Source organism: Anser anser, assembly GCF_964211835.1.
Source record: "Anser anser genome assembly, contig: HAP1_SCAFFOLD_71, whole genome shotgun sequence".
NCBI lineage: Eukaryota > Metazoa > Chordata > Aves > Anseriformes > Anatidae > Anser > Anser anser.
In genome coordinates, this window is record NW_028153640.1 from 12,438 (window position 1) to 33,249 (window position 20,812).

The following is a 20,812-nucleotide window of genomic DNA, read 5'->3' on the forward strand; positions in this document are numbered from 1 at the left end:
TAACAGCTTCCCCAGCTATTAAGTACAGTAATTTCTGCTTCCTTTTTTTTCTTGGAGGAATATTCTTTTGTTTCCAGCCTCACTTACTTATTATACACACTGTTAATTAGCAACTATTTCTCCATACTCATAGGGTTATGGAGTCCCTATGACTGGAAAAGACTCTGTACCCTTCAAGATAAGAACAGCATAAAGGCAGCAACTCGCAAGACTGCTCTAGCTTAAAGCAAAGCTTTCCTCATTGCTCTCATCTCCTTTGACTTGAGTGCTGTCATCCTTCTACCAGAGCTTTAAAAACTTCATTACCACGAATGAAGGAAGACCAGAGCAATCAGAGAGGGTAGCAGAGGGTATAACTTAAGGAGCTGTTACTAGGATTTTTTTGTTGTTCCTGGTGGACTATTTTTCTCCTTGCCAGCAAGGAGGGAAAACCAGCAAGTTGTTTTCTCCAAGATTTTTTTTTTTAGGTTTAAGAACACGGATTATGTTGTAGCAATTTCTTCGCTGTAAAGCGTCAGCTGAGAAGTCTAACAGTAAGAAGGGCAAGGGAAAACTGAATGCTGATGCAGAGAGTGCCAGCAGACATCATCCTCATTCCACGGGATGTTTGTAGCTATGGCAGTTGAAGTCTACACTTCCATATGCTTAACATACCCTATTTATAAGCCAATTTTAGCTGACCTAGCATGTATCAGTAGTACAGTTAGAGCCAGCAGCCTGCAGGAAAAAGTGGGCACAGGTGTTTCCATAGCAAGGCCTGTGAGTGTCTCCCATACATACTTCCAGTCTAAGCAAGCACATGAAAGGCTTGGCTTGTCGCTTACCTAAGGAACCAGGAAAACAAGGGGAAGCTAGATTTTGCTTGTGTCCTAATGCCCATATAAAAATAAAGACAGATGAAATACCCTTACTACCTTGTTAAATTCCATAAGCCGGAAGAGAACGTGCTGCACACAGGTACAAGTAAAATCCCTTGCTGGCAGGTTTGCAGAAACAAATCTTTTATTTACACAGGCAAGTCTTATCTTTAAGATAAGACCCCATTTACCTCTTTACATTTCTCGAATATTTACATGACTTCATGATGCTCCAAGAAGAGAGTGATGAACAAAAAGATTACAGAAACTGTCAAAAGCATAGCAAAAAAACCCCAACCTATCATTGTGCTTTAAAACTTATGAGCTAGAATAATGTAGAAGAAATGTAGTTTTAGCACTTTGGTCCTAACGGTCATGCTCTAGAAGACACTTAAATAGCAGAGGGGATTTCAGAAGTGACCGTATCCAGAGGTTGCCAGTGACAATTCATGAGTGAATCGTAGAGTTCTTCGCTTGTCTCCGTGAATTGTCTGTTCATTTCATCAACATCCAAGTAGAGCTGTGGATCTGAAAATAAAAGCCTGGTAAGTCCAAGTATCAAATCTGAGGCATGCGCACAAAAAAACTTCATGTGAAATGGCTAACAAAATGTATTTTAAGCTAAGTGTAATAAGCTATTAGATCTACTAATTTTAGTGAGGTATTTAGTCCTCTAAAATTTTGAGCCTCACAGCTCCAACTTTTGGGAATTTGTATATTAGAAGGCTGGGACTAGAATTGTCTTTCAAGATAAAGACAAAGACAATGTTTAAGATAGTAAAGATAACGTTTAAGGATAATCAGCCATGAAACCCTCCCAAGAGTCATTTAATTCACTTCTACGGCAATACACGTTACATAGGATAGTTTCTAAACACTAACACAAAATGCCTCCACGTGAGGAACTTTGCAAACCTTCCAGGACACAAATATGTTTTGTACCGTATTTGTAAGTGCAAGCTGAATCCTCCTTTTGGAATCTGCAACATAAGCTTTTACCTCAGGGTGGAGAACAAAGCTTTTGCATATTACTGAGTTTCTAATATAAAATCTGTTTAGCGGAACCAATACAAAGAACAAAATTCTGTCTTAGACCATTTTCAAATGGGAATGAAGGCACAGGTACAAGAAACCTGCTGCGAAGCATTGACAGTGTCCCGTTTTACTTGATGCGGTCAGTGTATGCTGTATCAGCTTTAAAACCCCAGCTGATTGCAGATCAACCCCACAGAGGTTTGACCTCAGCTGAACTTTCAAGATGTTCTTCATCCAGTAGAGGTTGGCTTGTATTGTTAAAAGGCACAAGGATGGCTAAACTCAAGTGACAATGATAGAACCCTTATTACCGTCAGTAATTAGGTCATCACCGATTGCAGTCATAACTGAAGATTCCTGAAAGACAGAAAAGGCTAAGTTTAATCATAACTCATTTCAGAAAGCATCACAGATTCAAAGTGCTGCAGTCTCAATCCATTCCTTCTTCCTACAACTACAAGGATAGATGGCATTTTATCTACTTATTTTTAGAAGAAAGCCAATATTGCAGTACAGGTTGGAAGGGACTTCCGGAGGTCACAACTAATACATTGACCACGATAAGACCACTTACAACAACTGTTTAATTTGCTTTAAGCAAAGCAAATCAGAAGAACAGGAACAGAAGAAGCGTACGCAATTATGCTGTCAAAACCATTCTTTGGTATGCGTGAACAAATAATGGTGTATAAATCACTAATTCTATGGATTTACTATTTAAGCACTTAAATACAAACACCTCTGAATGGAATCTGCTCTTTTAACTTCACACTAAGCAGAAAGCATGTTTTCAACTTCGGATTCTTTTTGCTGATTCACACAAATCTGTACAACATATTATCTGTGAAATATTTTCTTTACAGCAAGCGTGCACTATCTTTACCTCAAAAACAGCTGGAGCCATTAAAGAATCTCCTAAAGAGCAGTCTCCAACAGCTTGCATGCTGTCATAGGGAGCATAGGAGCTGTAGTTGTAGTCAGCGTAAGCATCGTAACTCCTCTGCGAGTGGTAGTTCTGGTAATCTTGGCAATAATCATTATAGTTGTATGACTGGTACCGCTGCAATTCTGCTTTCAGTCTGAAACATGAGAAGTTGCATACAGTCAGAGAACAAGAGACTGTAAACCCAGTTCTGAACTTAAACAATTTGTCAGCTTACATACTTCAAAGCTTAAAAGGAAGCTTTCCTAAACAGTCACCTAAGTGACAGCTTAAGTCACAGCTCAAAACCTCATTTCTATAGAAGCAAGCATCCTCACCTTTGCCAATACCAGAAGGAATTGTTCTCATGGATTAACTCCAGAGCCTTGACATGGTTACCTGTACACATCAAGTATTTTTAGCGTTGGCATAAGCAAGCTGCTGCTAAGTCTCTGTGCTTTGCTAAAGATTGATTTAAGACCAGAGACATTTATCAAGCACAGCTGCTTTAAAGATGCAGTCTTAACCCTTCTATCTTTTGTTTGGTTAATTACTAGATCTTATTTCCAGAAAGAAGTGAATGGAGTCAGATTATCCATTTCAAAGAAGCATCTGACGCTGCCTGTCAGTTTGCCATGTCTACCTCCACCTGCTCAGTTTTTTTGTTTGTTTAAAGTCCATTAAACATTCAACAGCTGCCAACTATACCGCTCAGGTGAAGTCAGTCTTGCTTAACAACACAATCGCGATTCTCCAGCGTGACGCCTTATTATTAGTGGGAGAATTACAAAATACGCTGGTTCTTAAGAAGAAAGGGCCAGCTGATTAGCTTTCACTACTTTCCCTTTCAAGATTTTCTCAGGGGCAGCTTCAGACTAATGACAAGAACCAAGACAAGTGCTATCTGTACTAAAACTGAGGTACACTGCATAAAGAACATTCAGATAACCCAGCTGCATATTCAAAAAAATCCGCTGTTTAGACTTGTCTTCACTGATTCTGTACAGGCAGACCTCCTGTGTCTGCAGTGCCCAGTTTCTCTGACTTGAATTGGGGATGCAGAGAAGTGAGTTCTATGCTTTTGGGGAAGAATACAAGCTGAAGGCATTCTGAAATAGCTTCCAAACTCAGCAAACATGAGGGACAAACTAATCCAATGGCTGGGTATTTCAATGCTAAGAGAGCACGGTACTCAGCCATTCAGAAACATATTACTGATGTGTATTTTAATACCTACATTTGTTTCAATACTGCAAAGCTACACAAGTTCTAATAAAGAGGTAATCCATTGTCTTGTTACTGTAGTAAACAAACAGAAGATACATCATCTTAGGTCTTCTGCTTCCAACTGCACTCTTCCTACATACAGTTGTGTAGGGAAGGAAAATCTGAAAATACTGTTGACGTTCTTCTGGATAGCCGAAGCAAGAAAACATGTTTGTGGCTTATTCTTGTTTTCAAAATAAAACAATATTAATTTAATCAAAAAATTTTGGCAAAGAAGTTTGGACAGTGCTCTCTTGGAGAAGAGCATTTCCATTCTAAAGCAGAAGGAGGCAACATTTGCAGAATTATGCTAGGTAAACAGAAACAGAAGTGTCATTTTTTACTATTTAACAGAACACACAAGCTAACCTCATGAACATACTGAAATTGTTTATATGAAGTCCTGTTTTGTCAGTATCCTGGATCAAAGTTCATCAAATTTGGTATCAATTCTTTAACCGTTCAGAGACCTGAATTGCCTTAAATAAGTGATAGAACTGAGCCGGTAGAGTAAGAAACCCTCTCAGGAAGTGCTAAGCTTTAAACTCCCCATTGCCCTAAGCTCATGAAAAGCAAAGAATAGCATTCTAAACCTGTTCTAGTAATAACGCCTTTGGCTTTCTCCCTGCGTTCCCATTTTTCCCCCCCACTTCTTTCCTGTCAACCCACTGTAAAACTAGTTATGTGCTTCTCTCAAACTAGAGGGAAAGCTCTAAGAACAAGAACTCCCTAGCACATAAAACCACTTGTTGTCCCTTCTACCTTATGCAGGCCCAAACCTGAAAATATTTACCAATGCATTCAACTTTACTACTGTTGAGAAACAAGGCTGGTTACAATGGCAGCTAAGCCCAAGTTGCGCTGTCTGGCTAGACTTAACAGTTGGATTCCCCCAGCCATCCTGAAGCAGGTTGATGAATCCAGGGAGTCAAAACATAGGACTTCTGCATTTCTGGTTTTGTAGACTGCATCCTGTGTGCAGCCACTACAGCAAGGGCCACAGACTTTCCAAAGGCAGAGCTACAAGAATCTGATTATTTAGAATAACTGTATCAATGCACAACTCCTTGGTTACCTTTTAGAAATTCCTATGCTCAGCCGGATTCCTTTTCCCCCCAGACCTGGTGCGTTCTGGCAGTCTTGCAGTGCCCTCATCTGATCACCTTGCTCACCAAATCTGTCATAGGCATACCCTCTACTATTTTCAAAAGGGAGAAAACCAATTCTGGTATGCATAACAGTTACAAAGCTAACGAATTCAGTTTCTGTCTTCTACAAAAAACAGAAGATAGCAGCTACTATAGCTTCTATTACTTAAGCAACCTCTCTGGCATGTGCACGTGCACAGAAAAGGCTTTCACCAAATTAAAAAACTTGGGCCAGAAGCAAAAAGCTTATTCCTTGGTAGCATTAAGATGCAACTCACTGAGAGCCAGCAAAACAATACATTTTAAGTGCTCTCTGCGTAAGTAATCAGATTCCATATTTCTGCATATACAGCAGTTAATCAGTTAGCACTAACCCACTCCTTTTGGAGCCACAAACTTTATTGGTCACAAACACCAAGAGCTGGCTGTAATTATCTGAACCAGTATTAACCGGTACCTCTGAACTCTTCAAACAAAAATATCTTTCAGGTGCTCTTAGAAGAACAACATCAATTGCCTGCAACAATTTGATGGCTTTGCTAAACGGAGCACTGAAAAGCACAGTGGTACAGTTTCTTTTGTAGCCTGTTCAGAAATTATAGCCCCGTGCCTACAGCTTCAAATCAGGCCAAGCTTACCAGCCCAACTCTTACAGCTTAAGTTCACTGCACTCGAATGCCTTCAAGACGTGCTTTTAGGAGCCATGGAGAAGAACCCTCTGGTAAGACCACCATTATAAAGTACTGAGTGTTGTTTTACACTTAAAATAGAACTATCTGTTACAGTCATTCATCAGCTTTCCCTAGGCTGCTGCTCTCTCACTACTGAATGTGATCCTGCTCTCAGTTTCCCACTAACTTTTTCCCCCAGCGGTTATGGCCTCTTTTCATCTATGACACTTTTAAGGGACTACACCGTGTTGAAAAATGCTGGTTAACATTTCCTTTTACACAAGGTGCCTCATCGAATTTTCCTGACTAAACCAAACCCCAGAACCTTAACTAGAAGAGGAAGCACACAAACACACATGCCTCCCTGGCCACCATATCTCCCCAAAACATATCTGTTCAGTAACAGACCAACTGTAAGAATACTGCGATTAAAATCAGTATAGCTCTATACACTGCTTTTGTTCGGGATTACTAGCTAATGTCCTTCCCCTTACCCCTTCTGGAATTAATACTGAATTCTGTACTCCAAAACGCGGTTCTTAAGTCATACAAATGACATTTAACAATCAGAATTTTTCCACACAGTGATCCTCAATAAAAACTTCAATCCTCTACTGCAGTCTTTCAACAAATTAAAGGAATACAAAACTGGCTAATAACTGTTCAGTGATTTTTGGACCTTTGTAGCACTAGAGTAACAGCAGTACACTCTGCAGCATAGTTGCAAGTATGTGGGAATAATCTCTTTTTTTCTCTGAAAGGTGTGAGGCCTCTATTTCACCCTACTAAAGATTTTACCACCAACTGTACTGCTAGCATTGAGACACTGCAACTTCTGTGCTTGAATGAGATGCAGGACAGGTTCCTTAAGGTGTCGCAATTTTTCGTCTAAACCTAGTGTTGAGATGCTGTGTCTTTGACTCTTCAGTGTCAGCTTTCTTTCCAAACACTAACGGAGCAGCAGTAGTGACAGAATCCTGCTTCTCTTCTGTCCTTCCCAAAATAAACTGTGAGGCAGCTGCAGACTCTGCACCTGAACACTCTGAGTGAACACCGAATGTAAATGATGGCAAGGCAGCATTTTGTGGACGCAGCCGCAGCACCAAAACCTGCAGAAATAAGTGAATGTCAAGTCCGTAACCCACGGTGTATCTGCAGTACGTGAAGGTTTGAACTACATTCTAGTCCTGATCTTTCCAGTCAAAACTGTTTAACAAACAACCCACCAAACAGTAAAACAAACAAGAAAACCCCATGCTTCCTCTCTACATAAAACTTTTCACAATTGTGTTTTCTGCCCACCACCTGGCTTTAAAAAGTATACGAACTTCTTTGAAAGATCATGTTTTTAGTCTGAACTCCAAATGAACAACGTGTAGGGCATGTAAAGAACAAGCACGTCATTAATGAAAGCTTTTCTCTAAAAAGGATAAACTTATTCTTGGGGAAAAGTGTGGAAACAGAAGTTATCTAGGCAATATTCCTACAGGAAAAACGAATAATTTTGCCACACCTCAAAGGAAAAAATAATTGTGCTTAACAGGTAAGAAAATAAAAAAAATCAGAGCAAACCAAAAAATAAATCACAGAATATGCATCCTCGTTTTAATCATTAAGTATTACCTTTGAGCTCTGCTTTGGTGCTTGGCTTTGCACTTTCACAGGCTACACACTTCGTGGCCTCTGCTTTGTTTTGAACCAAGCAGGTCTCCCAATCCCAGCTTCCTTCAGGCTTCTTGAATTTGTCTAAATCCAGAAATTCTCCAGAAGGAGCAGAAAATGCAGATGCACTGCTACTGGTCACAGGTGTTGGACCCTCTGTGAGACAAACAAGACAGTTAACCATCCTGTTTGAACATGAACTATAAAATGAACATTAACTTTTAAATTTGATTTGTCAAATCCCACAGAAATGTTCAAAACTACTCCGCAACTCCCCCCCCCGCCCCTGAAAAAAATAAAAGCCACCAAAAACCCACAAAGAAACAAAGAAACAAACAAAAAAACCAGAGTGGAACTCAAAGCTTCCAAACAACACACAACTCTGTTCAGCACACAAGCTTCTGCTGCTGTTGACGACAGTGTAACCTCCATAAAGAGGCCTGACAGGTGCCTTTTAAAAAAAAAGGTGCCTTTTAAGAGAGAAGCAGAAGATAACGCTTCAAATTCAAAACCGGAAAGACAAGAATGGCTCTTCCCTTCCACAGCACACGCAGAAAACTTTTATCCTAGTATTACTTGCATCGCTCTTCCTCCTGACAAGTGCAACGTAACCGTGCAATTCACTGCACCATGGTCACAGTAAACCCCTCATTTCCAAAATTCCTCCTTGCAATGGCAAGAGCCTCAGACAAAGATGCCGACTGACCGCTCAGAGGTTGGAAGTCCAAGAGAATCAACTCTGTCTGAAATCCATTATCTTACCTCATGAAATTTCAGTCTTACCGCACAGGATGAATACAAAAGCCCGGTCTAGTCCACCTTAATTTGTTTCTTCCAGGATATATTTGCACAGGTGTTTTTCAATGTAATGGCATGTTAAATGACATTTAGAGTCAAAGTTAGAATTAGAATCGTATTTTAAAAACAATACAACCACGCTCAAAATCAATTACGGTCACACACAATGGGAAACAACCCAGTACTGCCCTGAAGAAGTTACCCAGCGGGTCACTCGCTTTCTTGAAGCCTACCACTGACCTTCATAGGCATCTCTCTGCTTTAGCTTAAGACTAGTTAAGACTACACTGTCTTGAAATCTGGCTTCACATCTCCCCTCAATTACATACAAACGGTGAGTAGAGGCATTTTGGACACATTCTGTAATTTTTTTTACTTATTTTTTGAAAGAGAAAAACGCAGTCATTTTTAACTCTTTCTATGGAGTTCTCATTTTCGCCAGTGAAAAATCACTATGTTGTTTTTAAATTAAGTCACTCACTTCAGCCACCTTCCCTCACCAGCTGCAAAGCCGGGGGTATCTGCATTGATCCAGCTCCGTACTAATACATTTCACAATCAGTTCAATTTATGCGACAGGCTGGAACCTGGGCTGAGACCTCTGAAGTGCCTGTAAACCAATCCTGCAGACAGCCGCTAACCCATCAACCGTACCTGGGAATCGTGTTGCTTAAAATATTCCATATATGCAACGTACTTTTATTCTGTACAAGATTCACAGAGGCTAGGATGGAAACAACAGGAAAAAAAGGACCATACCTGGTTTCTCAGACTGACAGGCTACACATTTGTTATCTTCCGTCTTATTTGGTACAAGGCATATTCCACAGTCCCAAGAGCCTTTCGCCTTCTTAAATTTGTCTCCAAAGCCCAGAGTGGCTGTTGTGTCAGTGCTGCTCGAGGAGGATGTCACTGTCACCGAGCTGTCTGTGACCACTGGTCATGTCAGAGCAGGCATTACTCCCGTTCCAGGTTTTGGTGTCTCACATGCTATACATTTTGTAGCTTCCGGTTTGTTTTGGACAAGACATGTATCACAATCCCACGTTCCAGGTACTGTTTTGAATTTGTCTCCAAAGCCCAGCATCCCTGCTGGGGGCGCTGCTGGCTTTGAGGTGTCGCATTGACTTGAACTTACTGTCTGTTTCATACTCTCAACTGTTGAGGCTTTAGTAGCTTGACAAGTTACACATTTTGTCCTTTATGTCTTTGTTTTGCAGAAAAGGGTCACATGTATCAGATTGCCAGTACGATGCTTGTTTAGAAGTCTCTTTACCTGCAGAAAAAGTTGTTATTGCAGGCCTAGTATAAACCACTGTGCTTGTTGTAGGTTGTGCAGACGTAGAAGAGCGTGTTTTCAACAATCCAAAGTCTAGGAAGCAAGAAAAAAAAGTCTTCCTGTTAGCGCAGCACCTCACTACATGTAACTAAGTGACTTTACTAGAGGGCAAAAATTTCAACTCAGGTGCCAATGGTTACAACTAGACATTCAGACCGAGCGCAACAGGAAGTCCCCAGAAATCTTATCTAAACGGATGAAATTTCATCTGCTGCACTGGGTCACAACAGAACATTTCGTTAAAGCTTCATTTAACTCTTTGTTTCCAAGCAAGCTTTAAATCAACATTTTCACTGGTCGATACAAGTACAAACAGACAGTAGCTGACTGAAATCTGACAGTCCAACGTGGAATGGAAATAATACAATTTGATTAAGACGCGATGCCCAATCGAATCAAATTTCTAAAGCTCCTCCTTCCGTAGCAGATGACTCAAATCTACTCCAGTAACTGTACAGAAGTTTGTACTCGGAGCAGCAATCCATGCGGTATTTTCCCACAGATGCTGAATATTAATTAAATAATAAAAACTCAAGACAATTGAACAACTGTCTAATTTTCTATAATCTTTTTCAAAATGCATCGGACACAGGACAACTCCTTATTTAAAAGGTGGCAATTTTAACAGGAAAGACAAGCTACTAATACAGAAAGACTAAAGGAAATGCATCTTAAACAGCAGCTCAAGTTGCTTGTAAATCTACCTTGAACATAGTTGTTTTGTGGTTTGTTTGTTGGGTTTTTTTTAGTCAAAAATGAAGTCTTTGAACAATGTGGATTTAGATTCTGCTTCTTTTAAACCGATAAAGAAAGTGAATGTCACTTCACTCAGAGGTCTTTCCTTAAACAAAATGCACAATGTATTTTCTCTCACTTAGCTCTTTCCAACAGAGAAATGTGCTGCCTTCTTAACAAGTATGTAAGTTAGAAGAAGACTTTTGGGAAAAGATCAAATTCAATAAAGCCCTTTTTCTTAAAAGATATCTTTTCCACAGACACACTTTATGAAACTGTTGAAAACAATTGCAATTGCTTAAAAACAAAATTCAGAAAAGGGTTTTTAACGTAAAACACTCCACTTCTGTTTGCAGTTTAAATTTTAATCCACAGGAGCCATTGTAAGCTAAGGCCCAAAGATTCGCAGCTTTCGCCATGTATTTGGAACTGAAGCTCTTTCCTATTCTTTCTTCACCTGGGCTGAAGGTGGGACAGGAGTGTTGAGTTTTACAAACATTTCCTTTTCAATTCCACAAATTGTATTTACTTAAAATGAAACACCGATTATCTGGCTAATTCTCTTAGTACCTCATTTACAATTACATCCTAACACGTAAAGGAGATGCAACCCATCTGCTTTTCATCTTGCAGTTTTACTTCCAGCAACAAACACCACTTAGAATAGAAGGGGGCAGATGCACCCTAACAAACGCAGCGCTTAATGTAATGCTCTCCTACATTCATATTTATAGCAGATACTCTATTAACCATAAGTCGTGTGTTGGGTTTTTTTTTAATAAAAAATGCTAGCGTATTTTTTGCAGCATCTTTTTAAAAGGAGTTCATTATCTCTCCAGGATTTTTTAGAACGTCTAAGACGCTTCCTTCCTTTAATACGTGGGCAGTGGTGAAGGGACCACCAGCAAAATCTTTGACCTCCTCTTTCTGTGTGTTGATGTTGGTTGAGGTGGTGGTGTCTTTTGAAACAAAAGAAAACAAAACCAGCTTTCACAATGTGACCTAGTTAGAGCAGATTATACTCACTTTTGTTAGAAACAAGAATTTCCAGCTTTCATGCTTCTCACATAAGAATCTTCACAAATTCTACTTACTTTGCAATGCTTTATGATTACAAGCAAAACAAAAAGCAACAAAACAAAACAAAAATTATAAAAGCAGATCTGTCACTGGAAAAATACTGCAGAAGTCCAACACTGCCTGGAATTGCTAGCATGCGCAGACAGGACAGATTGAAGATTTAATAAAGAAAAAAAGGAAAATCAGCACTTCAGATCTGAAGTGCTAAAGTTTCAGTTACCTAGGGTAAGAAAGGGCGTCACTGGAGTACCACTGGGTCCAGAAAGTTCTGCCGATTTTACAACGGGAACACTAAATGTAAACCCAATCTGCTATGAACAAGAGAGGTTTTTCAGATTCTCAAGCCACAGGAACTTCAATCGAATGCACACACAAAACCAAATCTGAAAGCTGCTCTTCACATTTGTAGCACGCATGCTGAATGACAAATTATAAGCCAGAAGCCTACATACTTTTCTCCATCAAGGCAGATTCTGCTTTAGTGTTCTGCAACAGCCTACTAAATGCCTAAGAAAAAAAGTCAAGCTCCTTTATTATTTTACTTACAGAAGACGTAGGTAGCACTTCTGCCTCAGTAGATTTCACAACTGGAGATGAAAACGCAAACTCAGGACTGCTAACAGTACTTGTTGGTTGTATCTGTATTTTCAAAAGAATTAAAGGTTTATATTGAAGAGCAACAACTACCTGAATTCACTACCCAACAGAAGTCCCGCAGTGACGTCGAAAAACCTGATGTTTGAGTTATTTTGCAGATAAAAGTAATAATAAAACACAGGGAAGTTTCCAAGTGGGTATAGGACAATATCTTCAAAACCAAATTCCAGAAACTGAGAGGAAAAGCTGGAGATGCTACTTAGGTCTAAATGCACGGAAAAGCAAGCCAGGAAGCTGAAGAACGGCAAACTCAGCCCAATGATACTCCAAGAACTTCAGCAAACACCTCAACATGTTAAAGCAGCTGTCTACTTCAAACCGTACAAAAAATATTTCAAGTACTCTGGAACAGATTAATGTTTATTTTATTGCAATAATATGCCAATTATTGCACCCTAGGCTCATTCTATGTGAGGCTTATATGACCACGTTACCTCTAATTTAATAACTTAAATAAAGTTGTGGTTTAACCATTGCAGGCAACTAAGCACCACACAGCCACTCGCTCACTCCCTCCAAATGGAACAGGGAAAAGAACTGGAAGTAAAGAAGTAAAGTTGTTAAATTTGAGGTAGCATTAATGACTCATCGCATGTAATGGCTACCTGGAAAGACAAATGCCATAATCCTGTACATACTCCCCACTCCTTCCCCTTCTTTCCCCCAGCATTTATTGCTGAGCACGATGCTAAATGGTGTGGAATATCCCTTCGGTCCTCTGGGCTCCGCTGTCCTGGCTGAGTGCCCTCCCAGCCTCTTGTGCATCCCCGACCTCCTCGCTGGCAGGGCAGCGTGAGACACAGAAAAGGACTTGTCACTGTGTAAGCACTGCTCAGCAACAGCTAAAACACCAGTGCCTTACCAACACTGTTTTGCTCACAAATCTGCAACACAGCATCATCTACTACGAAGAAAATTAACTCTACCCCTGCCCAAACCACTATAAATAACTTGGCATAAAGTCCACACCCCCCTTCCCCCGCAGACTTCCACAGCATTTGAAGCAGTTATACAATCACGTTAAATGGGAGTTGGCAGGCTCTAAGACTGAGAGAAGCAGAATCAAAACATTTATGCCTTTTTCCCCAAACTGGCATACAACCCCAATTCATTCAGCTGCGTAGAAACTAATATTTGTTAGTTTCATGAGCACCACAGAAAAAGTCAACTCGCAATAAAGCAGTATACTCATTGTAAACATTATTTATAGCATAAAGATTTACCTTGCCCGCCGCCGTCGCTGCTGCATCTGCCATGCCTGCCGCCTCCGTTGAATTTGCCACGCTTGTCGTTGCCGCTGTTGACTTTGCCTTGTCCTTTGTCATCAGCAGATATGGCATGCCCGCCGCCATTATTGGATATGTCAAGCCTGAGGGCACTGTTGAACACGTTATGCCCGACGTCGCCGTTGTATAAATCATGTCCTCCACCTCCTCCTCTGATAGATCTGTCAAGTCCTCCACCTCTGATGGATCTGTCATGCCCTCCACCTCTGATGGATCTGTCATGCCCTCCACCTCTGATGGATTTGCCATGCCCGTCGCAGCTGCTGGAGTTGCCGTGCTCATTGCTGCTGTTGAAACAGCGCTCGGTGACGCTGAGACAGCGCTACTACCAATGAAACTAGAATTGAACTGAGGCAGCGATGCAGCACTGATGGGTAGGGGTATGTTCGGTAGCACTGGTTCCTCCACTTCCTAAAGTTGCAAATTTTAATTTTTCTTATACAAGACATACTACTTTCTCACCCCATCGCACCCAATTTATTAACAAAATTAAATAGAACAAAAATCCATACAAATTAAGAGAAAGCAAGTTTCCAGAAGAAATCCCGATCTCCCCACCTCTGTCTACCACGTCATTTTAATTTATGGCAGGCCTGCTTCCACATTATACTCTATTCAACAACTGTACAGCAAGAACACTGAAAGTTAACTCAAAACCTGTGCAGAACAGAGACGCACAGATCACATTTTTTTTCTTTCTTTTCTATACTTTAGTCATCAAAGCTCTGGAGAAGCATCATCCTTTCTAACTACCCTCGCATGGCTTCAATTAAGAGTACACTCTCAAGACAAGTGAGAAAGTGTTCCTCTTGCAAAATTAGGCGGGATAGCTGCCAAAGTTTCTAAAGTCACTACAGCAGTGAACGTGGAAAAAGGTAATGTTTAAAGAAGCAGGTAGGTTCAACAACCAAACTAAACACAAAAAGCACCAAAGAAAGTCAGACTAGCAGCACTGAAGATTGTGTTCTGGTAAATACAGTCTATACCATGTATCAGGATGCAAATATAAAAATCAGAAGAGAGCCTCTTAACAACTTCAATTTTCATCCCTGCCACTTACTTTATTTGATTACTAAGATTGGATGAGTTATGTTTTAAATGGCATAGAAAATCTGACCGAAATTTGTACAGTACTATCATGATCTACTTAGAAATGACTAGGCAGGGATGTAAGTTGGTACTACTGATATTCAGTGCATCCTGTAGCTTACATCTGTTTCACAGTTTTGATTTGAAAAGTTTATGGAACCTTTGATATTTGGACCATTATTTTATTTGTGTTACAGGAATAAACAACAGTGTTTACGATTTCTTTATATTGCATCATCCAGAAGTCCCATTTAATGATTTGAAACTTAAATTAACTTAAATACTTAATATTAACTTAATATTAATTAAATACTTAATGTTAACATAAATACTTAAATTAACTTACAGGCAGCTTATATAACATCCAATAAAAGAAAAAATAATCTGAATATTCATGGTCATAGTTTTATGGAATAGATTTTTCCTATTAAAATGAGAAAAAAACTCTCTCACAATGAGTTTGGTGAGTATCAAAAACTGAGTCATCGTTAGCAGACATGCAGAATGCTCTCTTCTACTACTCTTTTTCACACTCTTGGCCTGTATCTTTCTGTATGACTTAAATATGAAACCAAAAATTAAGCTTTTTTTTTCTTTTTATACTTGGCACTCGTTTCAAGTATCATTCCTGTAGAAAAACTATACAAACCTTCACCAAAACTTCTCTTCTTAGGACTCATTCATTCAATTGCTAACGAGAAATGTTATAGTTTGAAGAATCTCCAAGGTAAGAGAATTAAAAATTTCAAAATTACATAAGCAAAGTTCAGGTATTCAAACACAGGAAATCAATTGGAGCCTGCTCTGAAACCCACAAGAAAACAAAAACAATGCAAAAATAAAGCGGTATTGTTATAATTTACTATGATGCAATAAAACTGACACACTTAGCTAGTTACTTCAGTAAGCTCAGTGACAGCAATTAATTTAAGAGTCACTTACCTGTTCTTGTACAGCTCTTGATAAATAGTGTATTCCTCTTTCCCTTCTCATTTTGCCGCCTCCGCTACTCACTCCTGAAGACAGACCACTGGACGCAGCAGTACTGAATTTGTAGCTGGTCACATTGCTAGCACACGACAGTATAGAAGTTGGGGGAAAAAAGAGAAAAAAAACTTACCAGCCAAATTTTTTTTTCAAGATATTAGAGCTGTTATTAGTCCTAGAATTGAAACCTGCTGATCAGAAAAAAACTAAAGCTGTCTCACAAGTTGCTAAACGCTGGTAAATACTTGATGTTCTAAATAGGAAAAACTTTATTAACAGCAGCAATGAAAAGGACATACATAAGTGCACCGTTCACATGGGAACAATGACTAAGCCAGAAGACCTGAAATAGAAGAGCTGATTTAGATTGTTATTTTCCAGTGCTTCCTTTAAATAGGACTGGTTCTCTGATTCTGCGATGCACGTGTATCTTTTGCAGGGATATAAAAGAACAGCTCACAAAAATACAGAAAGAGTGCACATATGCACACATACACATGGGAAACACTGCCAACAGCTCTGATAGAATAGGGACGCCTTAGACTTGTGTGGCAAGGTAATATGGCCTAAGCTTCAGAAGCAGCTCTGGCTTTCATGTGGCCATCAGCAGGAACAGCAAGGTGTTTGGGTATGCCAACATTCCAGAAGTCTTTTCAGACATGAATACAGATCCCTTTTGTAAGGCATACAAAGGCGTTTTTCTGGTACTTAAAAAAGCCTAGCTCAAAACCAGAAAGATATCCTAATCCAAGAGCAAATGGGGAAAAAATAACCCAAACCAGAAGTGAAATAGGGAATAACTCTAACAAAAGTACTATGGCAAGAAAATGAAGTATGCCTGGAAAAACTGTGACATCAAAGCTTATCTTGCAGCCAATCAGTCAGTCAGTACAGAAGTGCATTAGATCGCACTGGAAGACACCAGGTCAAACTCCCACAATACTGAGGAGGAGAACTGGTCTAAACTTGTCAAATACTTGACAACAGCCTGCTTAGCACTGTAACTGCATAGAGGAAGAAAGATCCCTAAGGCATATGCTCAGACTTTTCTCTAATCCGAACTGTCAATCCATTAGAATTCTGAAAAAAGTCTTACATCAAAATAGATCTTCATTCAGACAACTATCGCTTGCCCGTAACAGCCCATATTCCTCTTTCTGTTAACACCTGTGAGCTTCAAGGGGGCAAAGACAGCTGTCAGCCTTCAAGCAAGTCTAATCTACAATTGGACTCAGGATATAAAATATATATATATACACACACACGCATAGATATATAGCATTGGTGGGCCAGAGATTTACTGAGTATTCCAACTCAACTGTCCAAAGGGACTCTTGCCAGCAGATCAGTGTGGTGCTCCTGCTCCAGAACATGGCACCCAACAGAGACCAGCATCACAAAAAACACTACCACCACTACCTACTCTACAAACAAAAGGTAGGGCACTGCAATAAACTTTGTGAACGAAATCAAAAGCAGTGTGAGTTTTCTGTATCTCCTTCCTAAATGGAGAAGTAGAAAGGAGTTCTAACAGAGACAATTTAGAACAGTTTGAAAAAAACATAATTAAAACCCAGCACCTGATTGCACCTGTACCAGAACCTTAAAGCCAGTCGCTTCCACCCCTAAAAAGGTGGTTGTTGTGAAGTCCAACTTTTAGATGCCAAAACAAAGTGTTGAGTTCTTTCTGCAAGCCAAAGAATGCCCATGGTCACATAAGAATTGCTTGGCAGATGAGCATAGAGTCAACAAAATTCCCTGCTACTGTTCTTTGAAAAGAGCGACCCCCTAAAAACCGAGTGCAAAGTCCCTTAACTCAAGCATTATTACCCAAAACACCATTTGCCCAGAAGGAAAAGCCATCAATATTATCTGGAGGATAACTCATTTGACCTAAACCAAGAAAGCAGTATAACACAAAGCAGTCTCCTCAAGAAGAAATTCAATTAATTCTGCTGGATTTTTTTTATTTTAGAGATGAGTTAGCATTTGGCCTCAAATGATCCTAAAGAACACATGGTCTTCATGTGAACTCAAAGCAGACAATTAACTTCATCATGAAAGGAGTATTAAAAAAAAGAATAATAAATCATAAATCTTCCTCCATGTTTTTGCTTAAAAAATAAAGAAAAAAACACATCAATAAACATCCTCCTGAACTGTAACTCACTTCCCCTACTTCACCTTCTAAAGAATACTTCAGAAAGAATCATCCCATTAGGACAGAGCTTTCAAACTGCAAGCAATTAAATAGCTAAAACTAATAGCTTTTCCCCTAGGGAACATTAGGAGGGACAAATTATTTTGTTATAAGTAAACTGAGTTATAAACCATGAAATATCTGTCAAAGCAAAATTTGTAACGCTACAGATTTAGTTAAACTACAAAATGAGCCATATTTCCTGTAGAAGGAAAAAATTAGGCCTCCAATAGCAAAGATCCTTTCTGTGGATACAGCATTATAACGTGCCTCGTTTCCCATCTTCGTATCCTACTCAGAAGATAAACTTGGGATAAAAAGCGGTGTATCAGTACTTTTATTCTTGCTCATCTTCCTTCCTTTCATAAAAACAACAATTTTCTCAAAGTTCTATTGATCTTCAAACACAATCCAGACTTTGCAGCTCCCTCAAAATACAAAATTTTCATTGGATTTCCCATTCCTTTTACTGAGAACTGTCACCACCTTTCAGGTGCAGACCGTACTGAAAAAGGAGATTTCTTTCTTTCTTCAAGTAAGTTTTAAATTAATAGATGTCATACCTTTCAGATGGTTCTGCTCGCTGTTCTGCAGGCAAAGTCTTCTCTCTCATCCCCTGCAAGTTAAGTTTAGTTCAAGACTTAGCTGAATATGTACAGCATACACAAAGTACCAACAACCACTTCATGTGGTTTTTTGTGGTTTTTATTTTATTTATTTATTTTTAATTTTATAGCACTGAATACACCTCACCTACTTAACGTTGTTCCCTAATTCAGCATTGTGGGTACAGTTCAGTTAAATTTTGGGGCTAAAGTAAGCACACTGCTTCACTCAGCATTGAGGACAAACTGATAGAACACTAAATCAAATTTGTCAAATCCTCTAACAAAGAAAGTAATTATTTTAAACAAAATGACAAAAATTGTGTGTGTGGGGGGGAGAGTTTTCATCAAAACTTGTGTTTACCAGCCCCGTAAAAGGGACATACTTTTCTGTTTTCTATCATTTATCAACAAACAAGAAAAAAAAAAACTCTACCCCCCTAAAAACTAAGCAGTTGCTGCTACATTCATTTTAGAACTTTACCAAATGGAGATTGTGCTGGCTAAACAATACAGAGATTGAAAGAGTTAAAAGCAATAAGCAACCAGTATTACTGACCACTTTGATTTCCAGCCTAAGAAGCCCATACACTTAACACGTGGTCATTTGTACACTCAGACTGATACTGGAAACACAGATGTTTTCGCAGAAAGAGATGCCCATTTAATTTTATGGAAAATTTATTAGACTCCATCTACTCCAAAGCAATCAAAACCGATAACTCAGCACATTGTCAGAACTCTCACTTGGAGCACATAGCTCACCTGGAATAGTTTACACAGAACACGAGCATGTTTCATCAGTGACAGCTTTGTGTACATGAGAATATAAAAGGAAAACATTTCTGTCTTTTAATATTCTTTCACTGACAACAGGATGACTCAATAGCACATCATGACATCGTGAAAACAACCACAAGACACTGAGTGTTCCAAAAACAGAATTAAATCCATAAAAGCTCCGTTTACCGTTGGTGTCACAAGTCTCTTAACAGGTGGAGGCTGGAATGCATTCTGGGATTCCAGCTTTGAAAGGGAAACAGCAATCAATTTATCCTTATGTCCACCCAAATTAATTCCAATATTTATTGATGAAAACAAATTACAGAACTATAAACCTCCCCCCATCGGTCTTGGCACTCAGTGAATACAATTTGAAAATTCTGAAGACCGTTCAACTTGTAGAGGGAAATCACCAGAAAACCAGTAACAAAATCCATAAAGCTATATATAAGTAGCCAAAGTCTGACTGAATTCCATTTCAAAATTTGGCAGTTAGCTTCATAGACAAAATAATTCATGCTACCATAATTAAAATAACCCATGTTCCTAGAATATGCTCCTATCTTTTCCTCTGCCCACACTGTGATTTTTTTTTTTAGTAGCTTAATTCATTAATTTAACATTCGAAGTGTTAAGCAACTAATTATACAGGCTTCTGGGCTTCACATTCCCTACATTTTCCCTCTTCAAAGTTACACAAACAATAGAACACACTCAAAAAAAAAACAACTTGTCAATCTTACAATAATCTCATTCATTAAAATATGATCCAATGCTTTACATGTGCATTAGATGCACTTCAAGTAGTGGGTTTGACTTCCCTTTTCAAAGCATTTTCACAGACCAGAGTTAATTTTTAACACAGACCACTGCGTGTTCTGCAAAACTGACTTAACTGAACTGTCAGACAGAAAACAAACCCTAAAGGCTACAAGATTTACCGATGGCTCCGCCTGCGGTCTTAAGGATCAGAAAATACAGTCTTAGGAAGCATGCTATTGTTCAAATCAATACCAACAGGAAATTGTTTACGCTGCAGCTTTAATTTCACAGTATCTCCCAGCTCTTAGTAATAGGATTCACACTCTCTCTAAAGTATACAAAAATACATCTTTCTAAAAAATATTACATTCAGTTTGAAACCTTGAATAAGACATGTTTTATGTAAGTTCACAAATCTACTTCGAGTGAACGACGGTTCATTGCTGGTTTTAAAGGTAAAAAAGAAAAATATTAATTCCCCCAGTTAGGCATTCAATACACCAAGAGCTATTCTGCCTGGTACAGTTCCTTGAAATAAGAAAAATACCACATCACTGCTACCCACTGCAGAAGTTTAGCCTGAGTGCACAAGTGTTCCGTCAACCGCATGTTCACTTTAGCAGGAAAACACACGATCGTCTCCTCAGCAAATAGTTGCTTCTCATCACGGGCTACCCTTCTCCCGCCACCATTATGAATTCTAGTATTATGAATAGACAATCTATCTCCTTTCACCCACTGACAGCTGCGTGCAACATTCATTTAGTGGCTGACAATTTCAGGCTCTCTGTTGCAAATCTGGCAGATCTTTCTTAATGCCTTATCACAGGTATATTGCTATAATATAACTGAGAATTCACACCAGATTTGGTTTTAGTTATTTGGATAATATTTATGATATACTTCACTTCTCCATGCCCTTGTAATTTG

The 20,812-nt window shown here is 39.2% G+C and overlaps 1 protein-coding gene across 1 annotated transcript; it reads right to left on the minus strand.

Annotated features, from left to right (window-relative positions):
* Positions 1-977: 977 nt before the first annotated feature.
* On the minus strand, positions 978-3,154 carry LOC310891721 (uncharacterized protein C6orf52). Its single transcript, XM_083853962.1, has 3 exons — positions 2,776-3,154; positions 2,204-2,249; positions 978-1,385 (listed from the first exon to the last, which is right to left on the minus strand). The coding sequence occupies exons 1-3, from the start codon at positions 2,833-2,835 to the stop codon at positions 1,249-1,251; spliced, it is 243 nt and encodes an 80-aa protein (XP_083710088.1). The 5' UTR covers positions 2,836-3,154; the 3' UTR covers positions 978-1,248.
* Positions 3,155-20,812: the final 17,658 nt, after the last annotated feature.

Excerpts from the sequence above, each read along its gene's own strand:
- LOC310891721 (XM_083853962.1), bottom strand. The coding sequence starts at position 2,835 with ATGCAAGCTGTTGGAGACTGCTCTTTAGGAGATTCTTTAATGGCTCCA. Across the intron at positions 2,250-2,775 it reads TGGCTCCAGCTGTTTTTGAG|GAATCTTCAGTTATGACTGC; the intron begins GTAAAGATAGTG and ends TCTGTCTTTCAG. Across the intron at positions 1,386-2,203 it reads TGATGACCTAATTACTGACG|ATCCACAGCTCTACTTGGAT; the intron begins GTAATAAGGGTT and ends TTTTATTTTCAG.